Source organism: Parus major, chromosome 2 (assembly GCF_001522545.3).
Source record: "Parus major isolate Abel chromosome 2, Parus_major1.1, whole genome shotgun sequence".
Taxonomy (NCBI): Eukaryota; Metazoa; Chordata; class Aves; order Passeriformes; family Paridae; genus Parus; species Parus major.
The window spans coordinates 81,002,024-81,021,900 of NC_031769.1; the positions used below are offsets into that span (position 1 = coordinate 81,002,024).

The 19,877-nt window shown below is 37.3% G+C and overlaps 1 protein-coding gene across 6 annotated transcripts in view; it reads right to left on the minus strand.

The window, feature by feature from the left end:
• Window positions 1-2,256: 2,256 nt before the first annotated feature.
• The window catches only part of ADCY2 (adenylate cyclase 2), a 276,092-nt gene continuing 258,471 nt past the window's right edge, over window positions 2,257-19,877 (minus strand). For 5 of the 6 annotated variants that reach the window (XM_033512153.1, XM_015617680.3, XM_015617682.3 and 2 more), the window contains 6 exons: window positions 18,868-19,026; window positions 12,946-13,092; window positions 11,802-11,909; window positions 9,677-9,791; window positions 5,547-5,671; window positions 4,550-5,023 (listed from right to left, as the gene is read on the minus strand). In XM_033512153.1, coding sequence (XP_033368044.1) covers window positions 4,871-5,023; window positions 5,547-5,671; window positions 9,677-9,791; window positions 11,802-11,909; window positions 12,946-13,092; window positions 18,868-19,026 — 807 coding nt within the window. In that variant the 3' untranslated portion in view covers window positions 4,550-4,870. Of the gene's footprint in view, window positions 5,024-5,546; window positions 5,672-9,676; window positions 9,792-11,801; window positions 11,910-12,945; window positions 13,093-18,867; window positions 19,027-19,877 lie in introns of all 6 variants that reach the window. The other variant, XM_015617679.3, reaches the window with a different exon arrangement.

Genomic DNA, 19,877 nt, shown 5'->3' on the forward strand with positions numbered 1-19,877 from the left:
GCAGCTTCTCACAGAGACAACCCTGTAGCCATGTCCCCCTCTCCTTGCTATCAAAACCTTGCCACAAAATCTAATGTAGCTGACTGATATCTGTTCCAATTCAGATCAATATTCTATTCAATAATTCTCTTGGTAGTTAAAGTAATACACATTTTTATATATTATGTGACATAACTTTCATAGAAATTGCTATTTGTAACACTTTTTTGGAATCAAACATGAAAAATTCTAGTCCAGGAATGTCAACCTTTTGAAATACTTCAAATGCATTTTTTCCTGTCAAAACAGACTTTCATGAAGAACATCTCAGTGGTACAGATCTGAGAAATACTCCATCCAAAAAATTTCAAACAGTACTTAGCAGAATCTTTGTTTTAAACAGGGCATCCTATAATATGAAGGGGTTCATATCTTGATAGTTGCAAACATTAATAATAACCCTTATCTTGCATTTTGACATATCAAAAATTACATGGACTTAAATAATTCCTGTATCTAAATTTGAAAATGCTTGAAATTAATATGTGGCAAACTTTAGGGTGAACTAATTATAGTTGATTTATATACCACTTTTGACAAACCCAGACAAATCTGAATTACTTCAAAGAACAGAAAATTATCTCTTAGTTAAATGTTTTATTTAAGGCACATACATCTACAATTTTATATTTTCTCCTCAGAATCACTCTTCAAAAAATGAAGAATAAATGTTCGAGGTTAGGTGTCCTTCCTTCTCACCTATGGAATTTTTCCCATTAGTTGTGGGGAAACCTGATTGTTGATACTTGGCTGGGCCCAGGGAGGAAGGGAGGGCAGTTAAAAGAGAAGGCGAGGGCAGCTGCGGTAGGGAAGCTGGTTCTTTTTCTGAGCAGGACAAACACTTGGAAAAATGAATTCGCCATAGCCGAGACAGAGCGGCTGCTGCTTCTTTGTTTGTGGGCCTTGCACCCCCTGTCCTGCCTGGACGTGCTGCCGTGCCAGCCACCGCCACAGAGCCTCTGATACACCTCATCCAGCTTCCTGGGATTTCTGCTCATTCCTGCCGTTCCAGCTGAGTGTTCCTCAGAGCCCTGCAGGTGCACGGGGACTGACTGCCCGAGGGGGTTTGTGAAGCAAAACCTCTCTTCCATCCTTTCCTGTCTCGGCCGAGAAGGCTGTAACGGGGTCCCTGGTTTTGTTTTGTTATTAATGCCATAGTTGTTGTTTGTTTGCTTTGTTATACATACTAGTAAAGAACTATTATTCCTATCCCCATACCTTTGCCTGAGAGCACCTTGATTTCAAAATTATAGTAATTAGGAGAGAGGGGTATATATTTTTCATGCCAAGGGAGGCTCCTGCCCTCCTTACCAGACACCTGTCTTCCAAACCAAGACAATAAAACAAAAAGTCCCTAGACTTAAAATTGTTTGGGGTTCACCTGTAAAAAATCTTGAAGGGTATTTACACCTAGAATCTGCTATCTGAAAAATAAAAATTAGTGTATGTTCATACATAACCACAACAAGAAGGAAAACTACATATTAAAGTACAAGCTAATAATATATTTTAACAGTAACTTAACAGGTCTTCCCTCACATTGCTTTAGAGACAATCAGGCTGAACTACTTGTGTCTCAGTGGAAAAAGGGAGGATATTTTTCAAAATGGAGGAAGCATATATGAATATAAGAAAATGAAAAATGCTTTTCACATAGCATAAATAAGACACTAATGTCTCTTTTTAGAAACATCAGCTAAATAGTATTTATTTACACGTAATCCAAACTATTTCCATAGTTTATAAAAACATCTGCAAGTCTCATCTTTGTTCCTGTCCTTTGGTAGCCTTCCATAAATTGGAGCAAAGTACTGACTTAGAAAAACAATTCCAGCAGGCTTACCAGGTGTTCCCATTTGATATTCCCAGACCACAGTGAATCACTCTTACATTGATCTTTTGGCTGCTGCCTTACAGTGTGAAATGAGTTTCCATTGTACTTTTGGAAGTCCCACTCTGTGTTTCACTAGCGAGCTGTGAACTATGTCACCAACATGGAAGTTGTAGAACTTGATGAATCTTACCATGATATGGAATATATGAAATGTCAAATACTGATTTACATCACTATCATAAAGTTTTTCAGGCTATGGGCTGATACATGAATAGTGTTATATCCAGTTACAGAGGCCAAAATTGCTGCAGGAGGAGGAAATTAAGTTGTTTTCATAAGTGAATCTAGACAGAGGAAAAATAAGCCAGTATAAACATGAAAAATGCATTGGAAGACAAGAGGTATTTATTAAATACAATTAGCTTCTCAGCACTAGGAAGAATAATACTCAGCAACTGAAGGTAGAGAGGATGGTATGCACCTTTCTTTGTCGGGGCAAAAATACATGTATCTTTTGCCCACTTTTGTGTTCTTTAGTAGGATTTGGCTGCAAGAATGTGAGAAGAACACCAGTGAAATATGAACGCTTTGAACATGGGCATTTTCAACATGCTCTTGGAGGACACATACACCTTTCTTTATATTTCATTGGACTAGTCAGCTCCCCACCATTCAAAAGTTTTAATATTTCATAGCTTACAGAAATAATACTGTTTAACTTTTATAAAAATCATAGAAACAAGACTATGGAGTTAGGTACAAGGTTTGTTAATGATGTGCAAGAATAAAAATGAAAGCAAAATCCTGAATGCACAGGTTATACCTGAAAGCAGCACATATATATGACAATATAATAGTGTCAATATAATAAGAGTTTTCATCCACAGTAAGAAATTCATGCATTGACCTGTGGTAATGCCACACTGATTTTAAAGGCCCAGAGTACATTCAAAGTCTAAGAAGAAGATAATAATAACTTATTTCAGTGTTCCTAAGACAGATTTATAGGCAAGGAGGGATTTTGGAGAAGTCTTAAGTGACAGCTAACTGACAGCTAGTCAATGACTGGGACATTGGTTTTGTGGCCATGTCAGCTATTTGGAAAGTCTTTAATTCCACTGGAAAACATTTATCTTAACTTAATAATTAAAAGGAAGAAATCATAAAGACAACAAAAATATTTCTCATGAGATTTTATTAGAGTGAGCACCTGTCTTGAAAATTATTATTTAAAAGTCTCCAGGTCTGGATGAAAAATCAAGTGTGTTAAGTCAAACTTAATTGAAATAAGTTACATTTTGCTTTTAGAGTTGCTTAAGGTGATCAAAATTCAGATTGTCTGTTTTACAGCAAATTAGGCACTCTGAAATGTACTGTCATTCCAATTCATTAGTGAGCAGATAGCTGATGTGAGTAAACTGCCACATTCAGTGACACTGGACTGATGCCATGTATTTGGGACCCACAGTTCTGAGAACTTCAGAAGGGATACCAATGCTATACAAATGTATATGTATGTATATATGCATGTTTCATGAATGAGCAGTCTGAATACTTTTTACATTTCAATAACATTGCCAGACGTGCATAAGTTGATTTCCATATTCCTATGGTATCATTCAGAAAAAAATCTTGTAATTATATGCTATTTTGTAAATAGTATTATTTTCTTGTTAGGATGCCATGACTGAAAGAATTGATTACAACAATGCAAAACTTAATTGTTACTATCTGTGCTTCAAAGGAGAATCAATAGTAAAATTACCTACTTTTGCTGTCACCTGGCTCATCTATGAAACTCTGGAAGTATGATACCTTTAAATTCAAAGGGATTTAAATTAATCTGAAATACCCACAAAATAGATTTTACTTATATCTTAGTAAGTATAAATTAGATTATTACTTTAAATATCCCACAAAATCCAGTGTTGTGAAGGTTAAGTGAAATGCATACAATAGCAAAAGAGGTTGTCAAAGTGCAAAACAGAACTTTTTCTTCTGTTGTACAGCTTCTCCTGTTTAAGCACTGCAGGCCAGTTAGGAAGCAGCACTGCTATTGTTTTCAGTATCCCCCACTTTGGTTGTGTTTATGGATTTGAGTCAGTCTTCTGTATCATCTAGGTAGTGACTGCAAAGTGTCAAGCATGCCACCCATGACTGAAGACAATAGAGGTGACAGTTTCTGAAAGGCAGTAGCAAGTCTAGCAGATATTATTGACCAAGGCTGTTGAGATAGCTGGCCACAGCCTGCCTCAACACCTAGCTACTGAATAAAAAGCAGTGGCAGCAGCAGAAAACACACAGCTTCAAAGTGACAGAAGCCAAGAAAGGAAGCAAAACTAAGAGACAGCAGCAGTAAGGCAAAGTACATATAAACTTTTAATGAATTAACCTTACAAAATACAATAGCTTCAAAACATTTGACACGTTTGTACAAAACGATTCCAGCATTGTTAGTTCTCTCATCAGAAAGAATGCCAGCAAGCCACCCAACGTGTCCCTGGCTATGAGATGCAACTGGTGATCACATCCAAATCATGTGTGGACAGAGTAAACTTATCTACAATACTGTATACTTTAATACCAGATTAGTGGATGCTATTGAGGAGTGACTGTATTTTCCAGAAAACACCATGCATCAGAAAATAGTATGCACCCCTAGCTTTATTGCCTTTTTTCCCCACATTTGTCACTAACACTTCTCTTTAGTCCTTTCAGGGTGTGTAACCTCCTTTTGATTCCTATTCCTTCTTTTCTTGTGTTTGAATAACAATGCAAGTAGCAGTACAATCTTGCAGTCCTATCGCGTACATCACAACTGTCCTTGAACATAGAAATATCAAGGTGAAAAATGATGGCTCATGGGACTATTCTGCAGCCATATTAAAATAAGTGCCACATACGAGAAAATAGCACGCATGTTAAGGGCCAAAATGTAGTTAAAAAGTGTGTGATACTTTCCTGAAAATATAGTACTGCTGACACGTAAAAGCATCCTCAAGATGCCATGTTCCCTTGTGACAGCGATCTTGTCATTTCTGTATGTACAAAGTATGTCTTTAATTCTCCTTTTCCTTTTACGTTTATTATTCCTCTACAGGTGCTCATGTACCCCAGTGTTTGTAGGACGTTGTTTGTCTCCTCTGTAACCTGCAACAATACAGTAATACAGTGTTGATAACAAAGCAGAGCAGAATCTTCTTCCAGAGTGTGAAGATAACATAATGTTCTGTTCAGTTATAAGGGGTTTTCTGTAATGCTCAAAAGGTCTTTAAGTGTCTCAAGTGAGCTTTGAACACCTAAGCTTTCAAGCACTCTGTTGTTGGATGCCCATTCTAATCACTTACATCAAGTATCAAATCTGGTGTAACCACTTTTGTACCCAGGGTTGCCAGCAGAGAGCCTGCAGATAGCTAAATGGAACTAGGGACAATACTCTTTCTCACACAGCACTTTCCTCAACTTCAGGAGCTTATTTTCACTTGAGTAGACCCAAGCTTCCCCATTTTTCTACAACAACTAAGGCTGTTTAAATGAAGTGATAGTAAGGTGGTGGTTAGCATCACCTTTCAGGGCTGCTGTTGCCAATTTCTCACATAACTGTTGGTGAATCAAACTTTAGGCCATTCTGCCATTTTAGATGAAAACCCACTAGCACAACATCAACACTTACCTGTATTTTATCTAAGACACCAGTGCTGTCCATCCTGCTGGCCACATTTACTGTATTGCCCCATATATCATATTGTGGTTTTTGAGCTCCAATTACTCCAGCTATTACAGGTCCATGATTTATACCTGGAAAATATCAGAACCTTGACATTACCAATGAAGAGAAAGGCAACAAAGCTGGTGAAGGCCCTGGAACACAAGTCCTGTGAGGAGCCTCTGAGGGAGCTGGGGTTGTTTAGCCTTGAGAAAATGAGGCTCAGAGGAAACCTTATCACTCCCTACAGCTATTTGAAAGGAGGCTGTAGCCAGGTGGGGGTTGCTGTCTTCTCCCAGGCAAGCAGTGACAGGTTAAGACAACAGTCTCAAGCAGTGCCAGGGGATATTTAGGTGATCATTTTAGGAACAATTGCTTCACGTGAAGGGTGACTAGACATTGGAAGGAGCTGCCTGGGGAGGTGGTGGAGTCACTGTCCCTGGAGGTGTTTAAGAAAAGACTGGATGTAGCATTTGGTGCTGTATCTAGTTGACATGGGGGTGTTCAGTCATAGTACAGCAGCAAACAGTTGTTCACCATGGTTTTATCAACCATTTACGGCAGGAGAATGTTAGTTATAAAAATGCCAGAAGTCAGTTCATCTAATCTTAATTTTACAGCTCCCTCCCATCCTGAGTAATTTTTTATTTTCAACCACTGGCATCTTAATAACCTGCTGCCGCCTTTATTAGGTAGCATGAACACCACACTGTGGGTTGAGAAGCAGCCTCTGGGAAAACAGATATACAAGAATCTCTTTTAATTTCTACTTGTAGTGAAAAGGACTTCTCTCTGCAATAGTTGACAGCCAAATCAAGTTACTTTTATAGCTTCTTTGCTTCTTAAATGTAGAATAAACTAATGCAAACGAGCATGAGGATTGGAAGCCTTGTTCTGAAGGCTGGACTGACCATATAGAATGTTCTAAAGTACCATAAATGGTACATAAATGGTACTAAAGATCTGCAATATAAATATATGTATTCAAATAATTTGATTAAGCACACAGTAGCTTATGTATAGTATATGGCAGAGCAATATAGTTCCTCATTAGACTGGGCATTTTTTATCTTTCAGACAGTTTGTAACCTATGTTACATCTGTGAAGGCAGTGAGCTGTACTCTGCTAGTAGGGGAAGAAACTAGGAGGCTAAATCCAAAGTACTATTGTTAACCAGCATGAAATGTACTATAATTGTAGCTGTACATACCAATGAGCAGGAAAGCCAAGTTAGGCCTAATGAGAAATAAAGCCTGAACAAGTGATTTATTTGGATTTCTAAATTTATCTCAGTGGATCATAACTAATTTCTGTTAAGTCATTGACAGAAACCATCTTTAGGGATATATCTATGCAGCAATATGAAAGTGTGATTTGATTGTAGGATGGAGAGGGATCTCAAAGATGGCTCAGCTGGTATGTAACATGGCTAGCAATTACACAATCAGCCCACTTGGAAACCCTGAAAAATTGACTGTAGAAGTTAAATTGAGAAAATATGCAAACACTACAAGATAAAAAATGGAAACTGATATATATTTGTCTAAGTTTGGGGTTAAATGCATAAAGGGACTGGGGCATTGCAACAGTTTGTATTAACAACTGAGCCATAGATAGGTTTTTCTAGTTCATGACACACAACTTGTAGAAAGCACTGGGGAACTAAAAGCGGAATCTATAAAAGTCATCTGCTGGGTAGTCCAATCTGGCTAGTAGGGAATATTAAAGAGGTATGTGTGGCCATGGTCCAGAAACTGGGGCAATGCAGTAAAACTTTCTACAAAATACAGTGGTTTGAGAGGGACTACTTTTTTTTACCTCCTTCCTTAACCACCACTGCTGATGGTTTGAGAAATGCCTCAGGGGCTCAAGAGTCACCTTCAGATCCCTCCTCCTCTGAGGGAACTTCTACCAGTGTCTCTTAGGAGTGTGTTCTGGCCACCCAAGCATTGTGGGATATACTTCTCTAAGTCATTCCTGCTGGTGTTGGTCTTTTTTGCATGACATGAATGTTTACTGGGGCAAGGCTGGAAGAGTAGTACTCTCACTACAGGTGAATGCTCTAAAAGAGGGTGAAACCATCTCTTTCTCTCATATTCAAAACAATATTTAATCATTCATTCTATGGAATGCAATACTATTCAGCAGCAGGAATGACAGAGAATATATCATTCTGAAGTATCCTATAGCATGGGCTCATGGCCTAGCTTCACCCAAAACCAGGAACCAAATTAAGTCACCTAACACACAGACAAATGTTCTAACTATGAAGTTATATGTAAAACAGCATACTGGCCTCTCTTCTGAAAGAAAGCAATACCTGTGCAAAACCTGCTGCAAAGCGTATCTGAGCTCGTCTCAAATCAAGCACCTCAACTTGCAGAAGGGAAGGAATGCTTAAAATATCATCTAGATGCTCCCCTCTCTTGCCTGACAAGATCAGAGCAGTGTGTACCTCCTAAATCACACTATCATTTTGGGCACTCACAGAAAATTATGAAAGCTAAGACCTCTAATGGGTTGCAAAAATTTCAGAGTTAGATGCTGGCCAAGGGAGGCTTTTACAAAGGGCAGTTTGGGTACAAGTCCTCACAGTGGGGACTAAGTCAGAAGTAGTTGTTAAAATGCTTCTGTAGGTATAATTAGTATGGATATCAGAGGCTTTCATCATCCAGTGGGTAGCAGAGAAGAAGTGCAACAAAAATGAAGATCTCTGTGGTGTCTATGTTGGATTATGGTGGCACAAATACCACTTTGGGGCCTGTGTTTCTTTTAGAGTTAAAATGTTTTCTAATTTTATGAAGCAAAGGAGTCTGAGTTCTCTGTAATCTTTAGCAAGAACTGTAAAAATCCAAAGTGAGTGTTTTATTTTGCTTCATGATCCCCACTTAAAAGGACTCAGTACTCCTTTAAAAAATTTGCAGATGCAGTCCCGGCATCCAGCAGCTCTCTGTATTGAAGATGCTGATACAAATGTGTTTGCAAGTATGTGCCATGTCAGCTAAGGCAAGAACCATCAAGTTCTGTAACACTTTTAAGAAATATGCTTCTCAAGAAGCATACATCTGATTTGACTTGTTATTTTTAGCTCTAGAAAGGAATACAAAACATACTTGCAAAGGAGTACCCTAAAAAGCCAGAGGCAGAAGACAGCAAGTTTTGCCAGTGGGTGGCACTCTGAAATAGACTTGAGAGGAGTAGCTGAAAAGGAATAACAAGTGGCACAGCAAGAAAAAGACAGGACAGGAGAATAACGGTTGGAAATCAAATATTTTTGACACGTACACAGAATTTATGGGTTTTCAATATTTGCTTATTGTTTTCATTTCACACTTTCCATGTTACATATTGCATTGTGAAACTGCTGTGCAGTGCTATCAGGAAATAAACGTTTTGGAACATATGGTTCTTGACCAGCTCTGAATTAATTTATTTCATTGTTCTTTCTACTGCTTACTGCAGCTGTCTATTTATTTTTAAAAATAGCAGGATAAACAAGAAGAAGCAATTAGAAACTGAAACATACAGGATACCTCTTTCCAAGAGAAATAGCTAGTCATCTTTGCTATTATCTGAATAACAAAGACAAATACTTTCCCTTGTTTTACACTGCAAAGGAAAGATGCATTTTTGTGTTCTTGCTTTAATCTAGTACATGTAAAATATTTCAAACTTCAGCCTCACTGGCTTATTTTAACTTCTGTCCTCTGAAAAACTATTTATATAGTTTTGCAAAGCCCAGTCTGGGCTTCTTTCTTGTGTATTCTTTTGGTCTTTATAAACTTCCAAAAATGTATGGCTTATAACCTCTACAATAATTTTTACAGAATTACCATACAACCATTCAGAGCCATGTGAACACTTTTTTTCAGCCATTCTTTAAATAGGAATACTGCCCTTTTTCAAGTCTAGCCTTGAAACACTGGGGGTTGTGTGGGCAATACCATGTAGGCTGCTTTTAAACAGGGTAGAGATGGTGCTGTTTTACTATCATGGCTCTTTTAGTTAGTTCTACCACTATTTTAATCAGCTGGTAGTTTGCACTGAATTCTCCCCATTGACCATGATACTCTCCTAAGAATCCTGTGATACTCACCTACTCGTAACTTGAAGTCATTGAATGAATGCTTGTTTATGACATCCAGTTTTGCCACCAAGGCAAATGCAAACTCCACCATAGTTCCTATGTGCATATACTGTCGTTCAGGTTCCTGAATTCAAAAGACAAACAAATAGTGTAAAATTGTTCTTGTGAGCCTTGGTTACTGTGAGAATAACAACCAAAATATGCTGAACACTTGAAGACATTTAAGCCCTTAGGAATGTCCTAGTGTCAGCAGGCAGATGTAGAGAAGTAATGTAGAAGGTATCCTGTCCAGCATCAGTTAGATCAAACAATGGCCAAGACACAGCATGCCTTTCACTTCTATACTACCAGGCAATCTAGAGGTGATAGATCCAAACCATGCCTTTTGATTGTCAAGTGACTGATTAGCTGCTATCTAATGCTGCAGGCACTCAACATCTTTGTGTGCCTTGAATTTGTTAATTCATTTTCTCTAAGTGTCTGCTTCTATTGTATTCCCTTTCATAATAAATAATGCTTGTTGAGAGCCCCACAGAGTTTCTTCCCTCTCACTGTTGCACAGCTCAGCACCCTTATAAAATGCTTAAGATCCAGTGAAATTCACAATTTTAAGAATTCTTCCACTGATCTCACCTTGCAGATAAGCAAATACCTCTGAGAACATTTAACAGACATGAAAATGACTAAAACACAAGACAAAGAGGGCAACCCCACTCTGCCCTTTTATTTACAGAGCTTAGACCACTTATCAAGGCTGTAGACTTAATCTCTCCTCATACATAACAAAGCAGCCTGATTTTAAGTGCTGTTTTGAGTCCTTTCAGGCTGAAGAGAAAATGGATTTTTGTGTCCCACAGCCCATGGTAGGATCTGACAAGTGAATGATTTCATAAGACATGGACTTCTTGATCTCTGTGAGAAATTACTGAATCTTCCCTATTTCTTGAGATAAAGGGACAGAAGAGATGACAGATGACAACTTCAGAGATGACTCATGGAGTGCATGCATCAACCTAGGGTGGGACAGTAGTAGTGCTTGCTGGAACAGCTGTTTAGGTAAATGAAATCTGTTTTCTTCGGAGATGGACCTGTTCAGACCCTTTTCCTAGAAACTTAGTCTTCCTTGGATGCTTGTTTTAAGTTGGGGGTGGTTCCCAGCAGTATGTCTACCAGTCAGTCGCTGCCACAGTAGATACTGCAGGATCTGTGCATCTTTGAGAATCTGGAAGAAACTGAAGGCTGCTGAGTGGTGGATTTATGTTGAGAATGTGAACTAAATCAGCAAAGGAATGCTAACTGTGGATCTCCTGATTGTGGAAATAACTCAAATGATAAATTTCTTCCTCTGAATGCACCAGTTTTAGTTGTGATGGAGAGCTCTCTATGTCTTCACATCTTCAGTCTGAAGTTCTGCATTTTCTTCATTCCCTTCACCTCCCTGTATTAAATGTCAGAGCTAATTTAAAATAATTCCTTGTCTTCAGGATCCTTAGGGTCTATAGTTCATGTGGTAATTGTTTGTGTTTAGAAGGAACATGAATTTGACAAGAGCATATTAATCCTTAGCTTTAAGGATTTAATCAACAAGACTGTTGATTCTTAATTGCTGTCTCTCTCACTATCCCGTAGTACTCTAAAGATCAAGGCAAAAGCAAAGTTTTTGAATAAGTTATGAACTGCTTCTCTGAACTGGATTTCCACTGACTGCAGTTCCTAATCCTACCATATTAAGTAAACTAGAAACAAAGGAACATATTTGCAATGCTGAGTCTGAGGGTTCTATAGGTGTATAGTTACTAAAGCAAATCTCCCTCCCAGCTCAATGGAAAACATTAACTCTTGCAATCTTTTGTATGCTCTGTAAATCCAGTCCTGATGCAGCACATAGGAATAAAATGCTGTACTGTATTTTGAGTAGAAAGCCTGTTTTAGCAAGAACACAGGTGGAATTTTCAAACTGCAATATGAATAAAAATTCACAGACTGCTAAAGTATATACTTGTCCAGTACAATATAATCTATGTTAATAAGAAAAAACTAGACCACATTATTATACATAACCTGCAGCCTGGTGAACAAAATTCTAGCCTTCATTTCAGTATGCTTTTTGTTAAGCAGAAACATTTTCCTGTACCTGACACTGCTCTTGGTTGGGTGTAGCACTCAGTCCTGTTGCTGCCATGTAAGTGCTTCCAATGGTCTTTATCTTTTCAACACCACTGAACTTTGGCTTTGACAATAACTGTAAAATAAGGACAGTCATTCATTATTCAGATCAGCAGCCCTGTTACTCTTAACACCAGTCAGAGAATCAACTCTTAGAACAGTTTCTGTATGGACCTCAAATGGTTTCACAAATATATACAGAATGAAGGAATGAAGGACTTAAAGATAGATAAAACAGTGGCTATAGAACTCCAAGGAAAGGGGATTTCTGTCTTCTAAAATACCTTTTTACTATAAAAGGGATGAAATTTATAGCAGCGAGAATGAATCCTATCTTATTTTACATTTTTAAAAGTCAGTAGACTTTGCATTCATGTGATATTGGAACTGGATCACCTTGCCAGCCAACATTTAAGTTTTAGGCAGCTTTCTGAAAGTAAGCATTTATTCTATGCCAGTGGAATAGTCCATGTCAATGGGGTGAAAATCCAAGGATTTTAGTTCATATATCCCAATTTGTTTTGAACACTGGGCACCCAATGCTCTCCAAATGGGTTTACTGCTAAAATACCCTCTATAGCTGCAGATCCACAAATTCACACTGCACTCTGAGTTAACTCCCTTATACAGAAATAATGTTTTCAGTGAGAACTTTATAGATGCCTTTTCCCTGTCCACCTGTAGTCATGCTCGCTACTTGCTTCTGACTTCAGAGAATGGGATATTAAAACTTTTACAATATTTTGATTTTCTTGTATCAAATGATCAGTGCAGATCAGGTATAACACAAAGTTATACCCGACTTTGCACATTTGTATTTAGAACCTGTGGTTAATACATAACATTTAATGTAACTGCCTCAAGAGCTGCAGCTGAAGGGAAAAAAAAAAAAAAAAGTACACCTAGGATTCTCATTATAGCAAATAAAAAGCAATTGAATATGATATCAGATCAATATCTGATTTATTCCACATAAAACTCTTTTTTCCGTTAATAGTCCCCATAAGTATATTCTGACAGCTTTTCCACTCTCCAAGTATGTTTTCTGACTGTTGCATATCATGAATTAGTAAGATTGAAATCATATGTCAATCATTCTTGTAGGAACATACATCATCAAAGTCCGCAATGATCTCATTTAGCAGCCTAAGACATTCCAACCCTTCCTTATTTACATCAGATTCTGTGTAAAATTCCTTGAAATCTGGAACAGATGCAAACATGACACAGACGCAGTCGTATGACTGATGATACAGATCCTGTAAAGAAAACAGAATGAAGAAAAAAATTTATCATACTCAGCTGTAAATACGTTTCCTTATTAACATGCAGTGTCCAGGATCTAAAAACAGAGGTGTGTAGTAGTTAGAATGCCTTAAGAGGGAGGTTGCATATTTTTTGCATTTAGTTGCATTTATTAATTTTAAACAATGCATCAACCTGTTCATAAAAGAGACTTAATATATAAAGCTGATAATACTGTAATGATTTTTTTTCTTCCTGAACATTAACTCTATTTAAACAAAATGTTCACAAATTATTAGATAGAGCCCATCTCTGAGACTTCTTATGAAGATAATTTAGTATGGCTTGCATGGCTGAAAATGTATTTTGTAAAACAATATCCAATTTATTATTAACAAAAACAAACAGCTGTTTGTTATTGTACTGACTAAAAAACTGAACCAAAATCACAAACTCGTTGTATCACAAATGTATAATGCAGTATGATCCTGATTGATAGTTCCTAACTTAAAATGACAATATGCCTAAGAGGTCAAAATAATTACGCTTTCTTTTGCATAAAAAAGAGCTGGGGCAAAAAGAAAGAAGTCACCTGAACTGAAACTTACTTATGGCAGAGTCTGCACTGCCTATTAGAGAAGAATATCTCTTCTCCACAGAAAGATTCTGGTGCTAAAAATGGCCACCTCCTACTACCCCTTCAGTTTCCTTTCCACTGCCCTTCAACATTAGACTATCTCTTCTTTCAGGACAAATTCATATCCCCCCAAAAAAGGCAGAACGAAAGAAAATTTATTAAACTAATACTTAAAAAATAAATAGTTTCTATAAACAAAAGTAGACACAGCAATAGAAGAGGCTGTGTAATGGTTTAGATTAGTGAATTTGAGTTTCTTGGCTAACGCACTAAATAATGTGGTGGGATTAGTGCTGGCTAAAATTACTAGTGTACTTACTTATTTTTTGTTGTGAGATATGGATTAGGAGAAGGGAAAAATAGATTTAAAACTTAAAAGGTATAAAGAAAATTTTGTTAACAGGACTAAAAGAATTAGAAGCATTAGAATAAAACTTTTAGAACTTTTTCCTCCCCTTTCCTGACTTCTTTTTTTTTCTTAACTGATAAAGTAGAGACAAAATTTTGGATTTTGAATTAGTTTCTAGCTTTACAATAGTTTTTTATTAGTTCTTATAGGGAGAGGAACCTTTTTTTTTGTAATGCTATGGAGACTTCTTTACAAGAAACAATTCTCTCTGCCTTTTTGATTTTATGAATAGCAGCTGCCTGGGAAAAGATTTGCAGTCATGAAAACTCTTCTCATTTTCACAGCCTTTTACAGCTGCATTTATGGGCCACATCAAATTACGGGGTATTATTTTAAGGATGGGCTGTTTAAAAGCAAAGGTTTTCTTTATCTGCTTCTGCAATTGTTTTTGTTTCTGAGAATACAGGTCTTTTATTTTTTTCCCTGGAGTCAAAGGATTTTTATCACTCTCTTTTTTTCTGTTCAAGCTTTTCATGAGATCACAGTCTTTTCAGCACTTATTTTGGTTTCTCATGGATACTTTTGCTCCCATCTACAGTTTGAATACTTTATCTTTCTATAGTCTCTCACAAATTGAGATATTTCAGTGTATTATTATTTATTTTCATAGTCTTACTAAAAGAACTTTTAGCTCCATTAAAGCATCTTCTCATTCTCTTTCTATCTGAAGCTGGACTTTTTTTTTTTACTGACCTTGGTGTTTTCATGTTGTTTTTTTATGTGTCGTTACTTTTTTTTTCTTTGAGAAAAGATCAGGGTCTGCAAGTGTCATCTGTGTAGTACAAGAGTTAATATCTCACCCAAGCCTAAAGACAGTCATAAGCAGTAGCTGCAGCAGTCACAGTAATAAATTTCAGGCCACGCTGGGCCCCTCTCTTTGCCCAGCAGCTGCTGGGAAGAAAAGAAAAGCCTAGCTCAGCTTAGGGCACAGTGAACCCTGGCTCTGCCCAAGCCAAGAGAGAAAAAAAGCTTAGTGTTAGCAAAATATTTACGGCTGTAGCCCAGACCAGCCTGGGCCCCTCTGGCCTCCTGTCCCACACCCAGGAGCTTCTGGGGTCCAGCCTGGCTCTCCCCAAGCCATGCAGGGCACAGGAAGAGCAGGGCTAGCTCTACTAGAGCCTAGTTACCTTTCAAAGCCAGAAGTAAAAAAAGGCTTGTTTATTTTTAAAATGTAAACCTCATAGAGGCAAATCTAACTTCTTAATAGTTTTATCAGTTGTTTATTTTTAAAATTAGCCAGCTATTAGTTTTTTCTAAGCACAGAAAAAAACTCTCAGCAGCTTCTTTCAAAAAATAATTTTTATAAATATTTTTTCTTTTTTACTAAATATTAAATACTCCAAAACTAGCACAGGCTTTATCTAATGTAAAACTATCTTCAAGTTGTTATTTGAGTAAAACGGGATTTCAGTGCTCACATGAAAAGGATTTATTCTGTGAGTTCAAGAAGCATAAGATATTATTTCCCTTTTTACTTAGAAAAACTTGGATTTTGCAATTTGACAGTCAGTGTGTCCTTTTGGAAGAACGTGGTGTGCCTGTACACAGATGTGGACAGACATGGTGGATCTTAACTGCTGATGTATAACTAAAAAATAACAGAATGATGGGAAAACAGCTGACTGTTTCATCCCATCATGGGTGTGAAGGAAGTTTCTGAGCAAACATGAAACTAATGATGGACAGGGAGGAACACGAGCAGCTGGAGGAGACAAATTATTCATTACTAGATTTTTGTGCCTCCTGTGTTTTCAAAGGATTCTATACCTATAGTATTGCTGAAGCTCCACCATGACTGTGTGCTGTAGGGATGGGATATATTGTTGCAATTCACAGCTCAAGCTTTATTCTCTTGTTGCACCATAATTAAATCCAGAATTCTGTGACTAAACCCAGAGGTCAAGCCAGTAAGGAAAACTGGTCTGACTGTGAGTGTGTTGTGTGTGGAGAGTCAGGTGGAGCACCTGTTGGCTCACTGGAGCTGCCCACTGTGAAGGGGACTCATTCCCAGCTCAGGTGGTGCAGGTGTGACTGCCAGGGTAGCTCCTGGATGGTCAGATGGGAGTATTTCCCTAACAAGGTACAGAGACTACATTCTGTGGTTAACCCAGCTTTACTTCTATTTCCTCAGGTCACCTTCCCTGTAACTTGAGTTATAGCAACCTATTTGTCCTCCTTCCTATCTAATACTGGGGCAATATCCATTATGGATAATGCTCAATATCATAGCACCATCATGGAAACAACAACAAGCGACACTATTTGTAACCAGATAAGTAGTAGTTCTGTCTATCACAATAAATTTCAGAGAATTTAAGGAGACATCCCCAGCTAGTTTATTTAGATCAAAATAATATAGGATGTTACAACTGAGTGCCTTAATTTTCCTGAAAGTTCTTCTCTTGAAACAGTACTCTCCAAAATGGGTAGTCATAAAAATAAATGCAATACCATTCTAGGAAGGAACAGGTTTTTTAACAAAAACAAAATCATCCTGTCCTTTGCATTCAAGCCTTTTTCCTCTTTAATAACATCTGAAATTCTGCAAGTTATGTTCTTTTTACTGTCCCCTCATCTCCAGTGCCTGAAGATCTTCCTGGGATCGAGAAGGAAAACCAGTCTAATTCTATCCCTTGGAAGGCTACGGTGGTCAGCTTCTCTGGGGCAGAATTTTTGCTCTAAGTAAGGTGCTAGCTCCATCCTGTAGCTCATAAAGCACAATTCCTCTTGCTCAGTGATGGGCTTGCCAGTTAGCTTGCAGCAAAAAGCTCCCAAGTACTTTTTACTAATAGAGAATCTGAAGGATAAAAGCATTAAAGAGAAAACTGCAAAAGCCAGGTGCAGATATATTTAATCCTGTCCCTCTTTCCTACTTTTCATTTTAGATTTGAGCCCGTCTTTCTCTCAACTGGAAAATAACCTGTCTTGTATCCAGCATGCAGACCATAAGCAGAAACCCAGCTCTGGAGGTTCTAGTAAAGCAAACAAACCTTTATTATTTGCTCTGAAGGAACTTTGCTTTTGGTGTATTAGCACTAGTCAATGTATATCCTGCTATAATGGTCATTTGAAACTACAGTCCCGCTGCTCCCCATTAGCATTCATCCACTCACTTTTTCCCTTTTCAATTTTTCTGCCTGCCTTCTTTTTAAGCAGCACAGTTTGTTTTCCCTTTTCTCCATACAGCTGCATGCAAAATATTAAGGGACGTAGTATTTTGAAATAGAATATTCATCTGTCTTCTTAATCTCGGAATTTCTTTTAAATAGAAGAGAACACACATAAAACTATACTAACTTGAATGTTTGGAGCTAAGGAAAATGTGGACAAATTTCAATGTCATATCTGTTGACTTAGGTATCCACACAGAGAAAACAAGTGTGTAACTGCCCTAACATCTTTAGGTGTATCTACATACACAACCTTGCTGACATTGAAACAAATCTAAAGACATGACAGATACTTTTATTTCTGAATACTATCAGAGATTTGAATGGGCCTTCCTTTGAAAACTGTAGAAAGAAACAAAACAAGGAACAACTTGAGTTTTTGGGGTTTTTTTAATGGATGTCATTAAAATTATGTAAAATAATTTTTACTTCACCTGACATGAGTTAGGGTGCTCACCACATTACCATTTCTGTGCTTCAGTAAATTAAATAAACTCATTCCAATCTAAGAATCTTAAGGGGTGACAAGACAAATCCAATAGTCAATACAAAGGTAAGCAGATAGTGTTGCACTGCTGGGGAGCTGAGGTAGAGTAGCACATAATCAAAAAAGCAATCTCCTGATGGTTTGCTGTGTTTCATGCCTTAACTGAGAATTGGAGCTGAGTCAACTTGGCTTCCAGCCAGCATCTTCACTGCATTCAAAGGAACCCCACAGCAACTTTTGTTTGACGTTAGCTCCCAAATGAATATTTGCAGGGAATACTAAAGTATTGAAATGCAGTCCTGATTAGTACTGCTTAATGCAAACTACAGTGAAAGGGAAGAAAGATGTTGTCCTTTTTGGCTCAGGAGATCAAAAATGAATCCCTATATCTGCATTCTTTTGTCAGTTTCGAAACAATTATTTGGCATGCACAAGTAAATCAAACTCTTACATTTAAGATGTCTATAGCTGTTACTCTCTCTAAATGGATTTATTTATTTACTGATTTTTATTTTCTTTATTATTACTGTAAAGGAATATTAGGAGAAAATCTAGTTTCCAGAAGAGTAAAAATGGACCTTTTAGGTGACTTTTCTGGTGCTTGGATTAGGTCCATTAAGCAATGAGTAAGCAGGTAATTCAGTGTTCAGAACATCTTTCCAGAATTAACATAGTCACTGGTTCAGGGAAAAGGTTAATTTTCATTCTAATAAACAAGCTCTCCAGTGAACAGGAGAATATTCAGAACCTGGTTTCAACTCTGATCACGGAGGAAAAAGTATCTGAATTCGTATGATTTAAAATTAAACGCATGTTGATTCAAGCATTCTGTTCTTCCTCCTCCTCACCTGTTTTTACTGTCCTTCAATAGGCAAAGTGCATTGCCACTTAGGAAAATGTTGCATTTTTATTTCAGGTTATTATGGTGCATTCAATGCTGTAAAGCTAACCTTATAGGAAGGAAGGGGAAATGAAAGTGACTGTAATTTTATATTTTCACTGTAAGGACCTACTGTTCAAAACAGCATTAAATAGTATTTCCAGGGTACTTTCTTACAAAGTAGAGGATATATAGAGACAGCTGACCTCATTCTTCAGGTTTCTTGCCAAGAAGTGTTCAGCTACGTGGGCTGGAAGCACATTCTCCAGAAGCACCCGATTTAGGTTCTCCATGGTTTCAATCTCCTCACGCTCTTTTTTGAACTTGTTCTTCCACAGGAAGTCTAACCTACAGTAATATTCATTCTGTTACAAGAGGACACAGAAGTAAAGAAACAATAGGCATCTTGTCCTGTTGGAGGATAGGTTTAAGAGACAAAATAAACAAAGTACACAACCCCTACAATGCTATTATTTGGCTACTCAAATTAATTCCAAATCCCACAGAAGGCACACCCCAAGCGTACACTTTGTGACATACATTTTATCAAATCTAACAAAAAGGCCCAGGAGAAAATAAGAAAAGTTGCAAGGTTCTTTAAACAATGGAAGATTTATTTATCTACTCTCAGGCTTGAGTAGAAATTCATTCCAGAAATCAAACACTGTAATGGAAACAATTTATAGTTCTGCAACTTAATATTATTTTGTAAGTGTAGAATTTCACTTAAAATAACGGGCATTTCAGGAAGACCCTAACTTTTACTAACTTGAACTTATGCCATGCAACCAGACTGTCAAGAAGAAAACAGCCTATTGATACATTATACAGCCTATAATATACATTCAGTATATCAAATCATGATCAGACTATAAAAAAATGGCCCAGTTAGTTGTGCCAATTCAGATGAGTTTTGGTTTTGTTAGTTGCTTTTTTGTTGATTGGTTGGTTGCTTTTACATTCCTTTCTGTAATACTTTATCCTGCTTTTCTTTTTGTCCCTGAGTTTTCATAGTAGCTTTCTAGGAACCATAAGAACAATACCTGGAACCATATGAAAATACCTAACATCCTTGGAGTATCAGTATGTTTTGAGATCAAATTTCACTGGAAAGGTGGTGAAAAAGTAATAAAACTGCACTTTTGTGGAGCTCTCTCCACTTGCTTTCAATATTGTCAATGTATTGTCAAAAATTCTGTGGCATTATTTCCACAGT